A 22,595-nucleotide genomic window follows, 5' to 3' on the forward strand; every position below is an offset into this window, starting at 1 on the left:
TAATTTTAGAGTCTAGTTTCTTGTGCTCATTTTTGATTACTTCAAGCATGCTCATTATTAGAGCATATAAGTTTCATTGTGAACTATTGAGTTTCCACGAGTAGCCATGGCATAGATTGACATTGAGTATTCCATAATGACTTTCTGAATGAGCTGTATATTTAGGCATAAGTTCTTGTATTATATGTCTCTTTGTGACTTTGGGTTCTGGTATTTGTGTGTACCTACATACATGTGTGCATTTATTACATGCATTTTTTATATTTGCTTATATGCATATGTAAAAATTTTTGTCTTGGAAAGTAGGGATGAGCATATGGCTTATTTCATTTCATTTACATATTTTAGATTTATTTTCATATATATTGGTCCCTGTATTAATTTGTTTAGAAGTATATTTATGTAAATGAGAATACATATATGTCAAGTTTATATTTTTGAATAAAAATATTTCATATGGATAAAGTTATAGTTTTGAAAAGTTGATTTCTGGGATATTTTGTTTTATTTTTTTGGTTTTCAACTCTATTTTAAAAATGTATTATGAATTGAGAGTTAATACATATATCATTCCATAGTTCAATCTCATCAAGAAATATCGTACAATTGTTACCATACACAGTTTTCAAACATCCTTTTCCTTCCTGGACTCCTTGAGATCGTTTTCCTTTACCTCCCCCCCCCTGCTCCCAACCCACTACCTCGAAACCCTCATGCTACTTGCTGACCCTGTAGGTTCATCAGTTCTGGGTTCCAGATACTGAACAACAGAAAAACATGTAACACAACTTCAAGAGGGTGGCACCTCCCCCTCCAGCGACATAACACTTCTGAGATAAACCCTAATATGAACAAATGAACAAAAAACCCCAAAATACAGAAAATGTTGAAAACTAGATCAGGTCCAGCATGCATCGGAATGGGAATCAACTGACAAAGGTTTAACTGCTTGAGTCAGGTTTCTCACTGATCTTTTGTATTCATCTCTACCAAGCACTGTTTACTAACCACTTCCTCCAATGCCTCGATTTGGATAGAGGGACACTACTGGAGGCTTATTTCCTGTGTAACTCCCACAAATGTATCTGCTCTCACTGATCCATAGCCTTCTGCAAACTGGATTCTCACAATTTAGGCTCTGATAGTAATCGCTCCTTCGACTTCAGATTATATGATTTACAATGGCGTGCTTTAAAAAAAAATCATTTTATTAGGGGCTCATACAACTCCTATCACAATCCATACATAACATCAATTGTGTAAAGCACATTTGTACATTTGTTGCCCTCATCATTCTCAAAACATTTTCTCTCTACCCAAGCTCCTGGCATCAGGTCTTCATTTTTTCTCCTTCCCACAACCCTCTCCCTCATGAACCCTTGATAATTTATAAGTTATTATTTTGTCATACTTGCTCTGTCCCACGTCTCCCTCCCCCCACTTTTCGGTTGTATGTCCCCCAGGGAGGAGGTCACATGTAGATCCTTGAAATCGGTTCCCCCTTTCCAACCCAACCTCCCATTACCTTCCCAGTATCGCCATTCACACCATTGGTCCTGAGGGGATCATCTGCCCTGGATTCCCTGTGTTTCCAGTTCCCATCTGTACCAGTGTACAACCTCTGGTCTATTCAGACTTGCAAGGTAGGATTTGGATTATGACAGTGGGGCGGGGGTGGGGGAAGGAAGGAAGCATTTAGGAACGAGAGGAAAGTTGTATTTTTCATTGTTGCTACATCGCACCCTGACTGTCTCGTTTCCTCCACAAGACCCTTCTGTAAGGGGATGTCCAGTGGCCTACAAATGGGCTTTGGGTCTCCACTCCGCACTCCCCCGCTCATTCACTATGGTAAGATTTTTTTGTTCTGATGATGCCTGATACCTGATCCCTTGACACCTTGTGATCGCACAGGCTGGTGTGTTTCTTCCACGTGGGCTTTGTTGCTTCTGAGCTAGATGCCTGCTTATTAACCTTCAAACCTTTAAGACCCCAGACACTATATCTTTTTACAGCTGGGCACCATGAACTTTCTCCGCCACATTTGCTTATGCACCCATTTGTCTCCAGCGGTCGTATCAGGGAGGTGAGCACACAATGATATGATTTCTTTTGTTCTTTGATGCCTGATAACTGATCCCTTCAGCACCTCATGGTCACAGGCTAGTGTGCTTCTTCCATGTAGGCTTTATTGCTTCTGAGCCAGATGGCCGCTTGTTTACCTTCAAGCCTTTAAGACCCCAGGCACGATCTCTATTGATAGCCGGGCACCATCAGCTTTCTTCACCACATTTAGTTGTTCACCCACTTTGTCTTCAGTGGTTGTGTCAGGAAGGTGAGCATCATAGAATGCCAATTTAATAGAAGAAAGTATTCTTGCATTGAGGGAGCGCTCGAGTGGAGGTCCAATGTCCCTCTGCTACCTTAATACTAACCCTATAAATATATGCACACAGATCTAGTTTCCCATCCTCATGTATAAATATATTTGCATATGTACATGTCTTTATCTAGACCTCTATAAATGCCTTCTGTCTCCCAGCTATTTCCTCTATTTCCGTTGACTTCCCTCCTGTCCCACTATCATGCTCAGTCCCACCAGGGTTTCAGCAATTCCTCTTATTTACATTACCCTTGATGATGCCCAACCAGGCCTCCCACACCCTCCTCACCACCGATTTGGATCGCTTGTTGTTCCCTTGTCCCTGGGTTTATTAACACCACTACCTTTCCCCCCGCTTCCCCCTCCCATGTCCCCCTGGAACTTCAGTCCCGTTGTTTTTGCCTCCAATTGTTCATCTAGCCTGTCTTATTTAGACAGACCTGCAGAGATAATAACATGCACAAAAACAAGACAGAGCACAACCAAGAAACAATATACAACAAAACAACAACGAACCAAAAACAAAACACAAAGCAAAACAAAACACAAGAAAGAAAAACTTGTAGTTAGTTCAAGGATTGTTTGTTGGCTTTTAGGGGTGTTTTCCAGTCCAGTCTGTTGGGGCACCACACCCTGGCCCCAAAGTCCACCTCCAGCCTTCCCTGGGGACCTTGCCACTCTGTTCCTTTGCTGTTTTGTTGCACCCCCTTAATGTTTTGCCTCCGTGTGGCAGGGTCCGATCGGGTGGAATTCCCATACTGTGTCTTCGGTGTTGTCCCCTGTAGGGCTATGGGTCAGTGAGGGACGTCATGTCTCATAGTGGGGCTGGCCATGTGGTCCTCTCTGTCGACTGGCTGCTCTAATTGGGAACATCGACCTCCTGGCCTGGTGGGCCATGATATGCTCCACTCTCTCCTCCTCCCCCTTCATCTGCTCCCATGTGCTCAGATATGTCCCTCTTCCCAAGCTGCAGATTCAGTGCCGTCCTTTGAAATAAATTCTTCTGAGGGGAGGGGCAGGTGTCCACTTAGTAGTTGGTGTTGGGGCCGGCCCCCAGACCTCTCGTGCTTCTTCCATGTGGACTTGGTTGACACCTCACTTAGATAGTAGCTTGCTTGGAGACAAGCCTTTAAGACCCCAGCCTACCTGGTAGTGGGACACCATCTAATTTCTTCAGCACATTTGGGGGCATTTAAGAGAAACATCTTTTTATCTTCTTGCCAGATGTAACCTTATGTTTACGTATTTAGGAATATACTTGTCAGCTGAAACTTTACTAAAATGTGATTGGTTTAAAGTGATCACATTAAAATAAGTTTTAAAAATTTGTTCTTTGTTTTCCTTTATAAAATAGTGTTTCTAACTACTATCACAGATTATTTATGAAAATGTAGAGCCAAGAAAGACATTTGAAGGATATTTTCTGGTGCTGCTAGTTGGTAGGAAGCATGCTGGTATGTCTTTTATATACAGTGTCTGAGTGAGTTTAAATGTAAACTTTTGGGCTTTAGTTTCTATATCTGTACAATGATTTGCACTAGATGACCCGTACTGCCTTTTCTAGTTCTTACATTATTTGATTAGTTCCTATTACTTCAGGATAAATGACAATGAAATTAAATGCCAATCCTATTGATTTTTAGGTAACAAAATTATACCAAAATCATTTGATTATATTTTATCTTAAGTCATTACAGAAAGGGAGGTGAATATATCCCTGTTTTAGATAAATTAAAAACAAACAAGTAATTATACTTCACGAATAAACTCTTCTTCGGAACTTTTTTTTCTTTTAGGAATAAACTCAGATCAAACTCTACGCCACGGAGTCAGTTTTGAACTTATAGTAAACCTCTATATGACAAAACAGCAATCCATTGGGTATCTGAGACGAAACCTTTACTGGAACACACAGCCTCTTCTCTTGGGTCCTGAACCAGAAGCTTGTGGTTGGCACCCAGTACTTAGCCCCCACTATGTCACCAGTGTATCAAAAACTCAAACTCCCTGCCATAGTGAGGCAATTCTGACTCCTAGAGATGCTTTAGCACTGGGCAGACTGCTTCTCTGGGCTTCTGAGACTATGTAAGCAGAAAGCCTCATCTTTCTCCTCTGGGGTGGCTGGTGATTTCACACTGCTTACCTTGTGGTTTGCAGCCCAACGTGTCTCCCACTGCACCACCAGGACTCGTAGGCCAGGGTATAAAATACAGAATTTCTTCAATTTGTATTTTAACTGTATTCCAAAGAAGATGAAAAAATTTATGTACTTTAAAAGTTAAAAATTGAAAAAAAATGATTAGGGCAAAGAATGTACAGATGTGCTTTATACAATTGATGTATGTATATGTATGAACTGTGATAAGAGTTGTATGAGCCCCTAATACATTGTTAAAAAAAAAGAATTGTACGAGCCCCCAATAAAAGGATTTAAAAAATTCAAAAAAAGTTAAAAATTAACTCCTATTACATAGCTAATCAAATATATGTTACATATTTAGAAAATATTAGTGTTTTCCTTCATGTGTCGCTTGTGGGAGAAAGACAGGGCTTTCCATTCCTGTAAAGAGTTATTGTCTTGGGAACTCAAAGGGGCATCGACTTGATGGCAGTGAGTTTGATTTTTATTGAGCTTGTGTAGTTTAAAGTTTTAAGAAAGAGCTGAGGAAATTATTTTACATAGATTCATGATTTTGCCTTCATTTTTTTAAAGGTTCGCAGGACCAAACTGAAGCACAAATTAGCTACAATCAGAAGGAAAGAACATTACCTGCTACTTAAAAAATACATATTTATTGACTAGGTTAGTATTTTACCATTCTGTACATATTGAAAAGGTATAGAAAGGCACAAAAGGAAAAAAGCTCCCACCCATGTGCCCCTGCCACTCACTCTCCTCTCTGGAAACAATGACCAGGGCCAACTTGTGTCTTTTCCAGAGATACTCTGTATGGAGGCAAACATTTTTTAATTAAAAAATTGTGTTTAATTTCAAAAAGTTCCTAGAAAAATGCAATGAAAAGATAATGGATTTTTCCCACAAAAATTGTGAAGCCTCTTCACACATGTAAACCATGAAAAATTCAAGAGAACATGAGTACACAGTGACAAATAATTGCTTCTTGCAGAGACAGTGTTTCTAGAGAGTCGGAATAAAGAAGCATTATGAGGGTACATCATGATGGCTTTTGAAATAGCATTCAAGGTGTAGATTTATGGGCACAGTATAAATTTTAAAACAACAAGATTCCTCATGCAAAGAATGTCACTGGAATTTGGAAAGAAATCTGACCTCAAGTGTGCCCCCTTAACACATCCATTCGACAATTCAAATTTATAATATGCTTCCACTGCCTTAACCTGCTTATTTTCTAGGTTCTGTAACCCTTTGAGCAATAAGTAGAAAACTAGGAAACAAAAGCATACATGCACTCTGATAACATTTTGTTCAGGATTTGGGACACGGAAGCATGTTGCTTCTCTCCACGTCAACCTCCAGACCGCTAGATGTCGCTGTGACTCCTCGAAGTGGGGTGGGCGTGTGTCTCGGTGGTTCCAAAGTTGGGGGCGGAGACTCGAGAGTGGCTGGGAACGATGGCTGATGAAGAGGAAGAAGTCCAGCCGACCGTGCGGAAACTGCAGGTGGGGCCGTAGGTCGGAATCGGGGGGCGCTTTGGTTACCCGGGGAGAAGCCGGGAGCGCGGCTTGGGCAATGCCGGCGACTCCGGGGCGCGCGCGAGCTGCCGTGCGCGGGGCCCCGGAGAGACGGCCGCGGCGGGGCCAGGCGCGGGCCGGGCGGGCGCTGCCCGACGCTCGGAGCCTCCTGCTGCTGCCTTCCCGCGTGTGACTTCTGCCCTGTGTGGAAGAGGGCTTGCTGCCTCTGACTTTCTTAGTGTCGCCCTTCGAGTGGCAGCTTCCCTTCCCCCTTTCGCTTCGCTCGGAGTCGAAGGATCGGTCTCCACGAGGGCACTCATCTCGTGCCACCTTCACCCGCACAGACCGTACCGGCTACGTTCCTCTGCTTTGAGATGGGCACCGACCCTGCTAGGGATCCGGACCGCACCTCTGCCGGTGCTTTCCCTAGGGGTGAACATTTTGATTTTCTTTATTTTAACACTAATCCCGGTTTGAGCTTTGCTGCAAAGAGATGCAGACGTACCCCTCACCGCCCCCAGCTCACATTTGCTTGTGTTTGAAAGTGGGACTCGTCTTTTAGGCTGGGTAGGTGGCGAGAACTCGTTGCTTTTAAACATCCAAAATGTTCCTATTAACAAACGCCTTTGTGTGTGAACGCAGGAACACGGCTTGGGATGGAAACATTGGCTCTGTGGCAGGCTTGTACACTCGCGTGAAAGCTTCTAACGCACACAGTTAAACATTCATAAAATGTCCTTGTTTCTATAACACATTTATAATACTTCTTTGGAGTGTGGGATTTATTTCCCGTACAACCGAGTTGGGTTAACTTCATTATATATATTTTCTAGTGTGAAGTCACACTTTCTCAACCCAGGCGCCACATAGGAATCACTATGTATAAATGTTTGAAAATACGTAGAACATGTACAAAAATATAGACCACAGAGTTGTTTGGGATGGTACATATAATCGATTTGAATTTTAGCAGCTTATATATACCGATGCTTTAAAAAATATTCACTCTAGCAAAACAAAGCACCACTACCAAAGAATGCTTCTCTTGCTTGATTTAACGATGAAAACAAAACAAATAGACAAACACTGAAACCCTCTCTCAAACTCACAGTTTGCAACAATACTGATTTCAGGACTAAAGGAAGTGGGCTGTAATTTTTCTGAGAACTGTCTCTTGGACTCTTTTGTGGTAGAGACCTATAGCAGCCTGTGTGTGTATGTGTAGATAATTGGGGTTCAAGAATTGAATATGAGAGTAGGAGAGAGGAAGAGGAGAAGGTTCGGGTAGTGATGCTTCTATACGTGGGAAAGGTGGCAAACTGATTTAGTTGTTATAGACTTTTTAGGATAGAAAGATATTTCTCAAAATGTTTTACAGGCCATTTTCATAAGATTGCTAGCTAAAAATGCATAATTTCAAGTCCTGCTAAACTTGGTAAAAACAATTTCTGTAGTCTGGAGACTAGAAAAATCTCAAATAATAAGAGTTGAAAGCATTACTATTAGAGAGTTTTGGTCCATTCCAGTAGCTTTTTGAATTAAGCATAGTATAGAGACTAGGGTGATTCATTAGTGAATTCACTCAACCTGTGTATTGAGAAGCCATCATGTCCCAAGCCCTGTTCTAGTGCTCAGAGAGTTGTAATGCAACGGGCAAGGTCCCTCCTGCCGTAGAGCGTAGACATTCTAGTGACAGACAGACAATAGACAACTAAGTGAATACATCATATACTTCCAAGTAAGGAACATACATACCATGCAGAAAAAAATGAGCATGATTTAATTGTGAAGGAAAGGAGAAAAGTTACCTCTGATCGGATAAACAGGGAAAGCCTCTGTGGGAAATTGGCATGTGAGCTGCGATGTTCCAGGGGGAGGGAAGAGCCTGAGAAAGGCCCCAAAGTGGGATGTCACTTGGTGCAGTTGAGGAACTGAGTCAGGGTCAGGGTGGTTGGAGTGTTGTGGGAAGGAGAGTTGGGTAAGAAGTCAAGTTTGCTGGCAGGGGCCTAGTAGAGTGTTGGATGATACAGGACCTTCTAGACCAGTGGTTCTCAGCCTGTGGGTCGTGACCCCTTTGGGGGTCAAACAACGCTTTCACAGGGGTAGCCCAAGATGATCTGAAACACATATTTCTGATGGTCTTAGGAACCAAAACACTGCTCCTCTGTCTCCGGGTGGGTCCGCCACATGCAGATACACCCACCTACGAGTTCCGGCATGAAGACTGTTACCCATGCTACACGACAAAATTTCATTTATTTGTCATTAGAAATAAATATTTCACAATATATAATTACATATTGTTTTTGTGATTAATCACTATGCTTTAATTATGTTCAATTTGTCACAATGAAAATACATCCTGCATATCAGGTATTGACATGATTCATAACAGTAGCAAAATTACAGTGATGAGGTAGCAATGACAGTAATTTCATGGTTGGGGGTCACCACCACATGACCTGTATAAAAGGTCTATGGCATTAGGAAGATTGAGAACCACTGCTCTAGACCATGGAGAGAAGTTGGATTTACTCTCACGATAATAGACAACTTGGAAGGTTTGTGATAGGATGCACGCTCTTACAGAGTCACAGCAAGAATGGGAGAGAGAGACGCAAGATATCGAGTGAGACAGCTACCAGAATAGCCTAGGCAAGCAAGGATACTGATTTAGGCAAGGGTGGTCTAGCAGGGTGGTCTAGCAGGGTGGACTTGGGGTGTGGAAGTAGATGATAAGACCTCATAGGTCTTAACAACTGATTGATTAAATGATGAAGTCAATAAACGATTTTAAATGATTAAAATAAAAGGATTAAAAAAATAAAAGACCTCATAGGACTGGATGGTATATTTCTGCTGCTACTCTGGTTTAGGGAAAGCTTTGCCTGGTGGTCCACAGAGACTTAGGGATAAAGCATTGAAGTGAGGAAAGGGATTACTTGTGAAGCATGCAAGAGGACCAGAAGATGCCATACCAAATGGAACAAAACTAAATCCCAGCAGCACAAGCACAAATAGATATTTAAAATTCTACAACTTAACGAGCCGACCAATTTTAAATCGATCTGTTTTGGTGGAAAACATTACCGTTCTCTCATGTTTACAGTATTCACAAAAGCTTGGTGTGTTTTCAGACATCAGCATAGGAAAAATCAGGGATAAAGTTGTTTTTCTTAGGAGGACCATGTTTAAGATGCGGTTCAAAGTTTTATTCTTTGGGGACCAGAGCCACACAGGATGATGTCTTTAATTTTTGGTTTATGGCAGGTATGTAAAGTGTTTGCCTCCCCCTACCTAGTCAGTGAAGTACTTGAATCATTTTGGGAGTCCAGCTAGGCCTGGGGGAGGAGAACTATCATCGTGGTGTATAGATTGTCAGGAACTGCCTGGTACTGGGTCTGGGTCTGGGTCGCTGGCTACTTCTGTGCATGCTTTGTGGTATTGTATAGGCCCGGCCACCTACCTCCTGAGCCATTGCTAGATGAGGTAGGGAATTAGTATTTGTAGGCCACCTCGAATTTCCTTTTCTGGTGTCCTTTCTGCTTCAGGCTAAAGTCCTTATACTTTTTAGGAACTGGTGGATCAGCTCTATTCATTTCGAGACCACTATTTCGACACGCATAGTGTTGAGGATGCCGGGAGAAAGCACCAGGACGTGCGGGAGGCGATGGAGACGACCCTGCGGCAGATGGAGGAACTCATGGGTATGAGTGCCGCGGGCATGCACCCTCTCTTTGCTCGTCTCCTCACTCCGACAGAGAGCTGCCTTCTCTGCTCACTCCGACAGAGAGGCCTTCTCTCGGCTGGCTGTGGGGTAGTGTCACAATACTTCCTCTAAGGGCCCTCCTGCAGGCTGGTGACCTCTCTTTTTTTCCTTGTTCTGAAGTTTGATGATGATCAACGGCATGGGATCAACGAGCGGCTTTCTGCTGGAACTGCTGTAGGATTGCTCGTAGCTGACTTTCCTGCTTCTCCTTTCTCCGATTTCCAAATTAATGTATACAGTTACCGTGACACGAGTTATCTTTTCAACGCCACCCTATTCATTTAATCTTACCGACTTCTCTGCTTCTGAATGCTTGTCCTATTGACCGGCAGAAGTCTGAACCCCTTAACCTGGCATTCAAGGCCCCCACCCCCTTTTTATCATCTCCCTTTTCCTAACCTCGTCCCTGACTCTATATGGGGGAAGCTCTTGTTTCTTCCAGTTTGCCCTGTTCTGTCTCCCATGAACATGTCACATGCATTTCTCTGCCTCTCCTTCTTTCTTTGCAGCATTTCTAACCTAGGAGACTTCATCCTCTCTCCTTGACTTCTCCTCCTAGGTTCTGTCCAGGGCAAGGCCCAGGTTCTGATGCTAACCGGAAAAGCACTGAATGTGACTCCTGACTATAGCCGTAGGGCTGAGGAGCTTCTGTCAAAGGCGGTGAAGCTGGAGCCTGAGCTGGTGGAAGCCTGGAACCAGCTGGGTGAGGTGTACTGGAAGAAAGGGGATGTTGCAGCTGCCCACACCTGCTTCTCAGGAGCCCTCACGCATGTGAGCTGCCTGCTGCCCCCTTAGAAAGCACATATGTGAAGGATTGGATTTCTCTGGTCTGTGGAGTGCTCTAGGATGAATACCAGGGTAGCGTAGGGTTGGAGCCAGGAGAACAGAGGCAGAGGGGAAGAAGCATGGGGGAGCTGATCCGGACAGGGGGCCGAGAAAGCCTGAAGGTGACAGGATCAGGTTCAGGGCAGATGGGAAGTGAAGAAAAGGTAACAAGCAAACTGGGCCTTGTAGATGGGGGTCTGAGATGCAGGTGGCAGCAAGAATTCGATGTAGGCGAGGCCTGAGGTCAGAAGAGGTCTGGAAAGGGCACTCACAATGAGTCAAGTTGAAGAAGCCTCTTCTCCATTTGCAGTGCAAGAACAAAGTCTCCCTGCAAAACCTGTCCATGGTGCTTCGCCAGCTGCGGACTGATACTGGGGACGAACACTCTCGCCATGTCATGGACAGTGTCCTCCAGGCCAAGTTGGCTGTGCAGATGGATGTCCACGATGGCCGTTCTTGGTGTGAGTGCTCCCCGAGGTCACTAGACATTGCTAGCGCAGGGCTTTTCCAGCCGTGACTGCCAGACAGAATCATCCGGAGCCCATCTGTTAACTTCATCTCGAAGGTTGAAGCCCGGGCATCTCGTTTTGAAGAAGGCCCACGAGTATATTGCTGAATTACTATTCTAGGAACGCTTAGACCTTTTGATCCAAGAGAAGAGGCTTGTGTTTCCCTGTAAGCAAGGTAGAGCTTTGTGCAGTCTGTTGAGGTTTCTTCATGGGGTCTGTTTATCACTCTCTGGAGCGTTTTGGGTATACTAAACGGGTTGTGATAAGGAGTCTTAGTGGCACTGCGGTTTAGGCATTGCGCTGCTACTTTCTTCAAGATTGGCAGTTCAAATCCACCAGCCGCTTGGTGGAAGCAAGACGAGGCTTTCTGCTGCTGGAAAGGTTTACAGTCTTGGAAACCCTTTGTAGGGTTGCTATGTGTTGGAATTGACTTGATGGCAGTGGGTTTGAATGGTTTATTTTTAAAATAACTATCACTGGTTTGTGTCCAATATGAGATCTGTCCGGTGGACTTTTGAGGATGACCACAATAGGTCATGTCTTGAACTTGGGCTCAGAGGTGACCCACCTCTTCATTTCTCTTCCAGATATCCTGGGGAACGCATACCTTTCTCTTTACTTCAATACCGGCCAGAGCCCTAAGATCTCCCAGCAGGCCCTCAGTGCCTATGCACAAGCAGTAAGTACGTCCACCAGGCCACATGAGTAGAGGCAGCAACGGACGCCAGAGCCATTGCTTCGTTTCCCTGTGTCCCATTAGCCAGGAATCTGGGCAGTGTGTGCGGGCACCCGTGCGTTTGCTAAGTGCTGTCAGCACAGGAGAATTACTCTCTTGTAACTTGAGGGTCTTCTCCATCGAGGACTCTCAGTTTCTCTCATGGTGTGCATAACCAAATCACAAAACCTATTTCAGGAAGCACATCATTTTTAATGGGGGGGAAAAATCTGAAAAGAATACTTTTCCACATCGATGTACATTTCTATCTATTTATTTACCTACCTACCTACCTACCTACCTACCTACCTACCTACCTACCTACCTACCTACCTATTTACTTACCCATTTATTTATTTAAATAATTTTATTGGGGGCTCGTTTACAACTTTTATCACAATCCATACATCCGTCCATTGTGTCAAGCACATATGTACATTTGTTGCCATCATCCTCCTCAAAACATTTGCCTTCTACTTGAGCCTTTAATATCTGCTGCTCTTTTTCCCCTTCCCTCCCCACTCCCCCCTACTTCATGAACCCTTCATCATTCATATATTTGGTGTACATTTTTAAACGAAAGGGAAAACGCCTCTCATTGGTTGTCTGTCGGCGCCGTCAGTCAGCCCAGACTCCGGTTTCCTGTGTGGAATAGAACGAAATGCCGCCCAGGCTGGTACCGCCATCTCCATGCCCAGGGCATCTGCATGTTACGATCCAAAGTGGCTTTACTGGTTGGCTCTTCAGAAGCAGAGGCCAGGCCTTCTCCTCTTCTTCCTCCTCCTCCTCCTCCTCTTCTTCCTCCCCTCCCCTCCTCCCCTCCCCTCCTCCTCCGCTAACGCCTGTTCAGTTACGGCCACGTGCGAGTCTCCCCTGACCTGGCAGTGGTGGCCACACTTGAGGGGCACTGACCTTGCAAATTAGAGGCTACACCCAAATGAGCCACACCGTTAGCTGTGGTGGTGGCTCTAGATTTCCCGGAGACCCCAATGCTCACAGCGTGTTGCCCCTTTGGTTTCATTTCCCAGGGATTCATTCGCTGGAACTTCTGCTCTGTGTCAGACCCCTTTCTGTTGATAGCCACAGGCCCGGTGTCCGTCGATGTAACATAGAGTGCACACGCCCTGTAACCCTCACGGCCGCCCTTCTTTGCTCTCTGCTTTCTTGCTTCCCGTGACAGACAGAGCTGCTGCTTCATTTGCCCGGGGCATTTTACAATGTTTCAGGAAACTTCATTTTTGTAAAAATGAAACCCCAAACAATTCCACTCTTAAAAGACCTACTCTCTTACCTGTAAAATCTAACATTTTTTATCGTAGCAACTGTGTTGGTAATAAAACATTTGCCTCTTGAATGTTCCTCACTGATAAAATTCCGTGACATGTGTTCATCGTGTTGTGCAGCGGTCGCTGCTCCTTGTTCCACCATTTTCCGTCACGCTAACTGGGAGCTTGGTGTCCTCTGAGCAGTCACTCCCCCTCATCCCTTCAGTCCTGCCTGCCCCTGGGCGCTACTCATAAATAAGTCTGTATATTTGTCTAGTCCAGATAGTTCATATAAGTGGAATAATATACTATTTGCCCATTTTGACTAATCTTACTCAGTATGTTGTCATGGGTCATCCCCAGATAGCAGGTATCAGGACGTCGTCATTTCTCTTCTTTGCCATTACTGGGTGGCTCTGTGTGGCATAATAAGAAATGCAGTTACCACATAGTCAGGCAAGCAGTTTCGCGTCCGCTCTTTCAGTCCAGAAACTTTTAGGGAGAGAAAGTACATTTTACTCAAGTTTCTTAATTTGACAAATATTTACATTTAAAGAATATGGTGTGCTGTTTTATGGTTTTATGAGTCGATTTCTACTGACTAGTTCAACCCTTTTTTTATCCTGTTTTATCTTTTAATTTTACTTTTCAACCGTTTTATTGGCATATAATTCCCATATAATACAGTTCAGTAGTTCAGTCACATCGATAAGAGTTGTGAAATCATCACCCCAATCCATTTTAGAACTTTTTCTTCATTCGTGTGTTCCTTATGAGCTCTTCATTTCCCCTCCACCTCCCAGAGTTCAGCTCTTCAATTATTCAACCATACCTTTGAAACACATTTGACCCAACCGTTTTAAACCATTTTAGTTCCTCTTATTCCTCTTTGGCAGTGCAGCAGGCATGCCTAGAATTGAAGGAGAAGAAGAAGAGAGTTTTCTGCACAGCGCATTTGTTGGTTCTGCCCTGTGCTTGGGGCCAGCCATTTTAATGGTTGTTAGTGCCCTGGTGCTGCTTCGCACGTAAGACAACCCTGTGAACAGCAGAGCGAAACACCGCCTGGCCCTTTGCCATCCTCGTGACTGTTAGTTTTAGATGGTTGGTGCAGCCACTGTGTTATGACAGGTGTGAGGGCCTTTTTCTTTTTCACCGAGCCTCTGTTTCACGGAGCAGGGTGTCCTTCCCCAGGGTGTGGTCTCTCCTGACAGCGTGTCCAGAGCATCTGAGCTGAAGTCTCACCGTCCTTTCTTTTAGGATTATCCTGCCTCAGCTTGCTCTAAAACAGATTTGCTTGTTCTCCATTCTTCGCCGACACTATAATTGAAGACCGCCAGTCCTTCTGTAGTGTTCTTGATTCCGTGCCCAGGTTGAACGTGCCAGTGATTGGCTCAGGCGCACCTTGGTCCTTGGAGTGACATCCTCTCTCTCTAACACTGCTGCGCGGTTTTGTGGAGCAGATTGGCCAGGTGCAGCGTGTTGTTGGATTTCTGACTGCTGCTTCCAGGTAGAATGAAATCCTGGGCAACTTCAATCTTCTCTCTGTTCTCGTGATGTCTCCTGGTCGCTGTGTGAGGATTTTTGATTTCCGCCTGTTAATATAATCCATACGGAAGGCTGTTTCCTTTGATCGCCATCACCAAGTGCCCGCTGTCCTCGCTTTCAGCAAGGCAGGTTGTGTCCCCTGCATGCCACTGGCTGCTATTGAACTGTTCCCCAGTCCCGATGCCACATTCTCCATACAGTCCGGCTTCTCTGGCAATTCGCTCAGCGTGCAGATTGAATACGTAGGGTGACAGGATACAGCCTTGATAAGCCACACGATGCTCCCCCTGTTCTGTTTGAACGACTGCCTCTTGGTTTGTGGACAGGTCCTGCCCGAGCACACTCTAAGTAGAGAATCAGTGTCACTTCCAGTGTGGCCTAGAGGAGCTGGGCTGGAAACATGGTTCTACGCATGTCTAGAGTCAAACTCACAGGCAGAGGAAACGCTTTAAGTTAACATCATTTTTGCCAAGCTTTACTCAGGGTGTCAGCATCTCGTTATTTAAAGTAAATACATATTTTAAAAATCAGAATGTTTTTAACATGCTTTTTATTCTATCTTTCTCATATTGTATGGGTAAATTGGAATCACATTTTAAAATCGCACAGAAATGTCCCATATATTGTGAAGTTTTAGAGACTTAACGGTTTGGGGTGATGTTTTGTGTCACATCTGTTGATAACTGTAGATCACATGAGCAGTTGCTGTGCACCAGTGTGTGTACAGGCCGAATTTTGACCAGAAAGAAACAGTAACATTTTTTTCCTAGGGAGTGGAGACCTAGGGCCTATTGGCCACACTGGGTCCTCGCGACCCAGACAGGACCCACTGACAATCTTTTCTTCCTACTGTAGGAGAGGGTTGACAGCACAGCTTCCACCAATCCTGACCTTCATCTGAACAGGGCAACGGTAAGACCTGAGGGGGTTGGTCCTCAAGGTCAGACAGATGAGACAGCTAGGCCTTAGCCTGTGAAGACAAGTTGGATACTAGGTTGGATACAAGCTGCCAGCAGAAAGCCAAATGACTTCTAGGAAGAAGGTAGCTCACTTTACCGTAGGAGTCTGGTAGAGTCATGAAGGGAAAGGAGAAGGGACTGAGGAGGTGGGAGAGTCGGTAGAGGACAGGGGGACTGTTAGAGAACCTTGGCTGCAGTGTTCAGTTTCAGTGTGAAAATAAAGTGACCCTTGGTAGTGATGTCCAGGACCAGGAAGGAAGGCTGTTGGCTGCTGGCCACTTCCTGGCTGTGCCTGGGGAACTGGGAAGGAGAAGGGTTCGTTCTCTAGATTCTTCGCCTCTGGGCTTCCACTTCCCTGGCAGAGTTTGCCTGAAATAACACCTGTAACTGGGAGGTTTTCGGTTGCTCCTTGTGCAGTTACATAAATATGAGGAGAGTTACGGGGAGGCCCTGGATGGCTTCTCTCGTGCGGCAGCACTGGACCCCGGCTGGCCAGAGCCCCAGCAACGAGAACAGCAGCTCCTGGAATTCCTGGAGAGATTAACCAGCCTCCTTGAGAGCAAGGTAAGGAAGCCTGCAGGACTGGCCCCTCCTCTTCTGTGTCAGGCAGAGGTCGTAAAATTAGAAGAGGCTGAAGTGGCGGTGATGTGACAGAAGTGGGTGGTTTGGGAAGAAGGACTAGACTGGTTGAGAGTGACTTAATTTCCAGCTTCTTATCTTTTTGCTTTTCTTCTTCAGGGAAAGATGAAGACCAAAAAGTTGCAGAGCATGCTGGGAAGCTTGCGACCAGCGCATCTCGGCCCTTGTGGTGATGGGCGCTACCAGTCAGCCTCTGGGCAGAAGGTGCACCTGGAACTCAAGCCACTGAGTGCCCTGCAGCCTGGTGTGAACGGTGGCGTGGTGGTCCTGGGGAAGGTGGTGTTCAGCCTCACCACCGAGGAGAAAGTCCCCTTGTGAGTTCCTCTTTCACTCGCTTCTGAACGAACTGCCTTCACGTCCTGGCCTCTCGTTAGCCACCGAGGAGATTGCTCGGGCCACAGACTAGTGGGCTCTTCTTCCCTCAGTAGCTCTCCCAGGGGCAGGTATTGTCTACCCAGCTGAGTCAGGGGAAGCAGGTCACCAGACCTTTCTTCCACGGCACCACTGGGTGGACATGAACCATCACCTTTTCGTTAGAAGCTGAGCTTGTTACCTGGTTGCACCCCCGGGACTCTGGGGGTCTAGGTGATGTGGAATAGTCTTGGTCCAAGGTCTTGACAGATTCTTGCATGGCCCATTTTCTTCCTTGACCTGAGCCTGGTGCTTTGTGGATTCCTCCATCCAGAGATAAGATTTGATAAGCTACACTTTTAAAAAGACAAATGGGAGACGAAATTCTTTGGCCCCTTTGTGTTTTCATGATCCTAGGAGTTGAAGGAGGAGGCGTCCTTCGACCTGCTTGGATTTGGGTGTGTGTACGCAGTTTGGTCGGAGAGCTTCTTCGATGGGAGATTTAAGGTCTCGTTAGCGTGGTTGTCTCAGGTGTCACTCACCAAATATTTCTTGGGCATCTGCTCTCTGTGCCATGTGTTGTAGGGACGATAAATATTTTCCCACTCCTTGGTTTCTGTTTTTGTGCCTGTTTTCTAGACATTAGCTTCCTAGATTCTTTTTTTAACACTTTTATCAGCACTTAATCCACGTTATACAATTCAACAATTCAATCGATCAAGAAGAGTTGTACAATTATCACCACATTCGATTCCTTGTACTCAATGTTATTCATGTAATTTTTTCCCCTAGATGTGGCCAAAATATACACAACAAAACATTCTCCAATTCCACAACTTCTACATGGATAATTCTCTGCCATGAGCATAAACTCAGTGTCCCCTAAGCAACCACTCTTTCTCCTTCACCCATGGTAACCAGTGGTCACATTTGGTTTCTTTTTTTTTTAAAGTCGTTTTCTTGATACAATATTTGCACACCATGCACTTCCACGATTAAATCACTTTAACAGAGAGTTGTATATACATCACCACAATCAGTTCTAATGCTCACCCCCCAACTTCCCAGCTTCTTGTTTTTGCCCCTGTCCTCTTTGCTCTACACTGCAATGGCAAATAAGTGACTCTTTTGCCCAGTTGGTTGCTGGGCATACCTGGTGCAGGCAGTGCTGAGGCTTTGGTGGGATTCCTCCCGAGTCTACGCTAGGTGGCGATGTTTGCTGTGAATGCATCTGTGTCTCATAGGATACATTGAAGGCCAATTCTTGGCTGTCTCATCAGTTGATCACCCCCTCGGTTATTCCCTGTGGACCTAGACGGGGCTTTGGCTGCCTCTGGGGTGCTCACAGGTGTATCTCCAGCCCAAACCTCGCTTCCAAGCGTTGACCTCCTCTTAACCTAGGCTGCCTTTGGGCTCCAGCCAGAAATCTCCCCCTCACTGTGTCCAGAACTGAGCCTGCCATCTTGTCATGGAAACCTGAAGCTCCCTCCTGTATTTGCCGTCAGTGCATGACATCACCTCTACTCAGTCACTTGATGGAGACTTGTGGAAACCGGACTGAACTTTCCCACCCTCCCACTTGGAGGTTCGCCCCATGACCTGTCAATTCATGTTCTTTGTACCCGCTTTTCTGTCTGAATGGTGCAAGTGGCTGATGCACTGGGTTGTTTATCCACAAGTTGGAGTTTGAGTCCACCGAGGAAAGGCCTGACAGTTAACGTCCCAAAATGGAGCTCTTGGAAACAATAGAGGACAGTTCTCTTCTGACACACGTGGGGCTCTCATGAGTTGGACTTCGCTCAGTGGCAGCTGGAACCAGTTTGGTCCCTCCTTCCTTAAGGCAGCCCCACATCACGTCACCGATCAGTTCCCACGCAGTCTCTGTTCTCTCTCTTCCACGGTGCTGCCCCGAACTCTGCCCACGGCGCAAGTCTGACATGCTCCTTTCCAATGGAAATTCCCTTACTGGCACTTGGTCATTTCGGGGATAAAGCTTGATCTCCTGACCACAGCTTAGTGCTCCCGGCCCTTCCTGATTTACTCCTTGGCTACGTCTTTGCTTCATCTTCTGCCACTTTTCCACGTGTGTCTTCTGTTCCAGCCATGCTTTCTGAACATGTTTTTGCTGCCTTCTTGACCTAGCTAGCTTCCCCCTCCCCTAATATCAGAAAAATTTAAATATACATTAAAGGCGAAAGAACTTTATAACGAACATTCATGTCACACTGACCGCTCAGATTTCACTATTCATGGCATACTAGGTTTATCACACATCTACCTAGCTCGTTATTCATTAATTTGCCCTATTTAGGGTACATTTTAAAGCAGATTGCGGTCTTTTTCCCCTAAATACTTCAGCATGTAATCATTAACTAGAAATTAGTGTTTTATTCTAGATTTTTCTTTTGAGTCAAAATTTTCATGCAATGGAAGGCACAAGTCTTCAGTGCCCGGTGATTGGGCTGGGACAACTGGCATGCACCTGGGCCACCGAAACCCCATCAAGCTGCAGAGCCGTCTTGTCGTTCCCGGAAGTTCTCTTCTTCCTCCTTCTGGTCCAGTCCTCTCTGTCCCATCGCTCCAGAGGTTTAAAAAGAAAAATGTCTGCAGAGGATTAGTTTTCCTGTTTGAATTCAGCTTTTTTTTTTTTTTGTGGTGGTGGTTCTTTAAGATTCCCTTTACGGGTCACGTCCTCTGGGAACCCACCTCTCATTTCCCATTTTGAAGGTAGACATTTCTCTTCTGGGCTCTGACAACCCACCCTTAGCTTCCCTGAATTCAGCACAGAGAAAGTGATACTCCAACCCCTATCACTGCGCTGTCAGCGAAATTGTCGAACTCTGCTGGACTATTTATTTATTTTTTTGGTGATCCAAATGGGTTTTTATTAGGGAGAGAAGGTGATAGAGAAGAGAAGAGAAAGAGAAGAGAGGAGAGGAGAGGAGAAAGAGGGGAGAGAGGGGGAGGGGGAAAGAAAGGATTGAGAGAGAGAGCACTCTGCTGGATTATAAACTCACTCACAGCGGGATCGGTATCTCATTGCTAAGCACAATGCTTAGCACACTATTCAGTGACAGTTTGTGGCATTAAATGAAATTGATTGACATTGAAGGTTTGGTGACCCATGTGTTAGTTAAATTGATAGGCCAGGAATCGTATTTCAGCTGCAAAATTTTAGATGACTATATTAATCATTGCGCGGCCTCCGTGTGTGTGTGTGTGTGTGTGTTGTGTTCGTGTTTTAAAGCAAAGTGAATCGATGATTCTGTTTATTCTCCAGGGACATATTAAAACTGAAATCAATCGTGACCCAGCCATACAGCGTGGGCGATGTCGGTGGTGGGGAACCATGTCCATTTTCTAAATTAACAGCTGAAAAGCGCTCACACTATTTTATGTGCTTCTCTCTTGCCCTTGTTCTTCTTTCTCTCTCTCCTTTTGTCTTCTTTTTCGTATTACATTCAACCCGGCAGTACGTTTGGCCTGGTGGATTCCGATGGACCTTGCTTTGCCGTAATGGTGTATAATATGGTGCAGAGCTGGGGCGTGCTCATTGGGGACTCTGTGGCCATTCCTGAGCCCAGCCTCCGGCTGCACCGAATTCAGCACAAGGGAAAGGTAAGCAATGCCTAGGGTGCTCTCCTCCCCAGGCTCTGGAAGCAGGACCCCTTGCACTGCTCTGAAAAGACAGGCGTAAGAGTGTGTGTGCGTGTGTGCAGACAGTTAGGCTGTTTTATTACCAACAGTGGATAGCAGTGGTAAGGAACAAGAACTAAAGCAAGCAGATGGAAACACTCAGGTGTTAGCAGCTTTGTGTGTATAACCCTGGTGTTTTCCCATTTCACAGACAGATACACATGTTGTCACATGCAGATTTTAACTCCATGGATAGTGTCTATAGATGTCGATGAGCGTTCTTTTGTGAGTGTCTGTATCCCACAACATTGGTTTGAACTGACCCATGTGTGTCAGGCCCCCAATTAATCTACCAAATATAAGATAAAGTTACTTCTATTATATCAGCAGGAAAAAGTAAAATGAGTGATACGTTTTTCTCCTTACAGAAATTATGTACATTCATTTGCCAGTTGGAATTTAAATTACAAAGCATGTTGCCAAATGGCATCCTCCAAAATATATTAAATCGGTGTTCATACCTTATCTTTCGTACACAGTAACAGGGACCTTTTTCAAAGGTTTCCACTCAGAGTCGAAAACACTACAGGGTGATAACAGTCCCTAACTGGTATGACATCCGAGAACAGTGTGGCATAGCTGCGTTGTGGATCCAGTTCATTAGCAACACCCCCACCCCCCAACCCCCCCGTGGGATGGGCAGGTTGTCTGAGAGCAGGAGGCATCCTTTATTCATGCCAGGAGCCTTTCTTTCCAAGTCGGATCACCGTCTCTCTGGGACACTGCTGGTCCCACACCTGCCCCAGATTTTCCTTCTGAAGATTGAAAACTTCGGGAAGTAGTGGGAGTGGAAGGCAGTTGCAGGTGGAGTTTCTTCCGTCTGAGGATCTGTATTGAACATCTTTGTCTGTCTCTCCAGGACTACTCCTTTCGCAGTGTTCGTGTGGAGACACCCCTCCTGCTAGTGGTGAATGGGAAGCCTCCGGGCTCCAGCAGCCAGGCTGCGGCCATGGTCGCCTCCCGACCACAGTGCGAATGACCTTCCCTGACTCACAAGCTAAAGGGGGAGAAGAGGCCACAAGCGCAGCTCAGGGGCAGTGACTCAGCCAGGGTGGGGTTGATGAAGTTTTGGATGAAGACTTCCCCTACCTGTGCGCTGTGTCCCTCCCATCTGTACCTCGCTCTGCCCTACGTGAGCCCCCTCCAGGGCCGAATGCTCCCCCCGATGGATGTGCTGCTCCTGCGCCTCTCACTGCTCCCTGCGTTATGTAGAGAGCACGGAATTGGCAGACCTGTTGGGCTCTCACTCTCCCAGTGCTGGGACGGAGTCCCCAAGGTTCCTGTTCTTACCTCCTTCCTGAGCCTCCTGTGTACATATCAGTTCAGTATTTATTGCTAAGGGAGGGCGTGTAATTTTTTTTAATGACTTGGTTTTTGAATAATTTGTTACTTTTAATTTTTTATTTTCCCTCTTTAGGGATTGGAATAGATAGGATTAAAATCATTTGGACAGAAGCAAACCCCGTAGTTAGTCTGCTTCATTTTCTCCAGGCTTGGATTCTTGGTTTGAGGAATAGTAATGCTGCTAAGAGTCTGAGGGAAATGGCCCGGAGGCCACCTCTGACCACCTCTGGTTACACAAAGGAGGAGAAGTCATCTCCACATCTGCCCAGGGGATGAATCTGTGAGCAGAGGTCAGACCTGCCACCTTCATTCTGTCATACGTTGGCACCACCCATCCCTCCCACATCACCCTACTTGTCTACTAGGTTTGGTAATTTGTTGAAATGTCCACACAGAATTCACAAATAATACTCAACAATTATGGGGCTCAGTAGGGAAGCTAACAGGTGGGGTAATGTTTCTTTTAAAAAAAGATTTATTTTTTTGAGGCTCTACACAGCAAAACACACCAATTCACTCTAGTTTCTACATGTACCCCTTAGGGACATTGTTTATTTGAGTTATGTAATTCTCACCTTCCCATTTCCTCCCCTAGTCATATAAATTCACTGTCTTAAGCGTCCTGCCTAATTTTTCAAGTTGCTCTTGACAATTTGATCCCATATAGACCTTAAAATCTGCTGCACAAAACTCTTGGTTGTGTTGGAGAGGAAGGATGTCTGTGTACGAAGGCGTGCCGCACGGCCCGAGCTCGGATCTTTTCCGTTGCCTCCTTGCGTGTGCAAGTTGGACGACGAATAAGGAAATCACAGAATCCATGCACTTACACTGAGGTGTTGGCAAAGCCGACTGAAAGCATGAAGGACTGCCAGCAGAACCAGTAGGTCTGTCTTGCAAGTATAGCCAGATTACTCCTCAGAAGTGAGGCTGCGTCTAATGTATTC

The 22,595-nt window shown here is 45.4% G+C and overlaps 1 protein-coding gene across 1 annotated transcript; it reads left to right on the plus strand.

The window, feature by feature from the left end:
* Positions 1-5,952: 5,952 nt before the first annotated feature.
* On the plus strand, positions 5,953-22,142 carry TTC5 (tetratricopeptide repeat domain 5). Its single transcript, XM_075531086.1, has 10 exons — positions 5,953-6,022; positions 9,609-9,741; positions 10,363-10,574; positions 10,939-11,089; positions 11,725-11,816; positions 15,518-15,574; positions 16,039-16,185; positions 16,360-16,574; positions 20,085-20,229; positions 21,167-22,142. Exons 1-10 carry the CDS (start codon positions 5,975-5,977, stop codon positions 21,284-21,286), a joined length of 1,320 nt encoding a protein of 439 aa, XP_075387201.1. The 5' UTR covers positions 5,953-5,974; the 3' UTR covers positions 21,287-22,142.
* The last annotated feature ends 453 nt before the right edge of the window (positions 22,143-22,595 follow it).

The sequence above is a fragment of the Tenrec ecaudatus genome, chromosome 14, assembly GCF_050624435.1.
Source record: "Tenrec ecaudatus isolate mTenEca1 chromosome 14, mTenEca1.hap1, whole genome shotgun sequence".
Classification (NCBI taxonomy): Eukaryota; Metazoa; Chordata; class Mammalia; order Afrosoricida; family Tenrecidae; genus Tenrec; species Tenrec ecaudatus.

Coding starts and splice junctions, on each gene's coding strand:
- TTC5 (XM_075531086.1), top strand. CDS start 5,975: ATGGCTGATGAAGAGGAAGAAGTCCAGCCGACCGTGCGGAAACTGCAG. Junction 16,186..16,359: donor CCAGCCTCCTTGAGAGCAAG/GTAAGGAAGCCT, acceptor TTTCTTCTTCAG/GGAAAGATGAAGACCAAAAA. Junction 20,230..21,166: donor GAATTCAGCACAAGGGAAAG/GTAAGCAATGCC, acceptor CTGTCTCTCCAG/GACTACTCCTTTCGCAGTGT.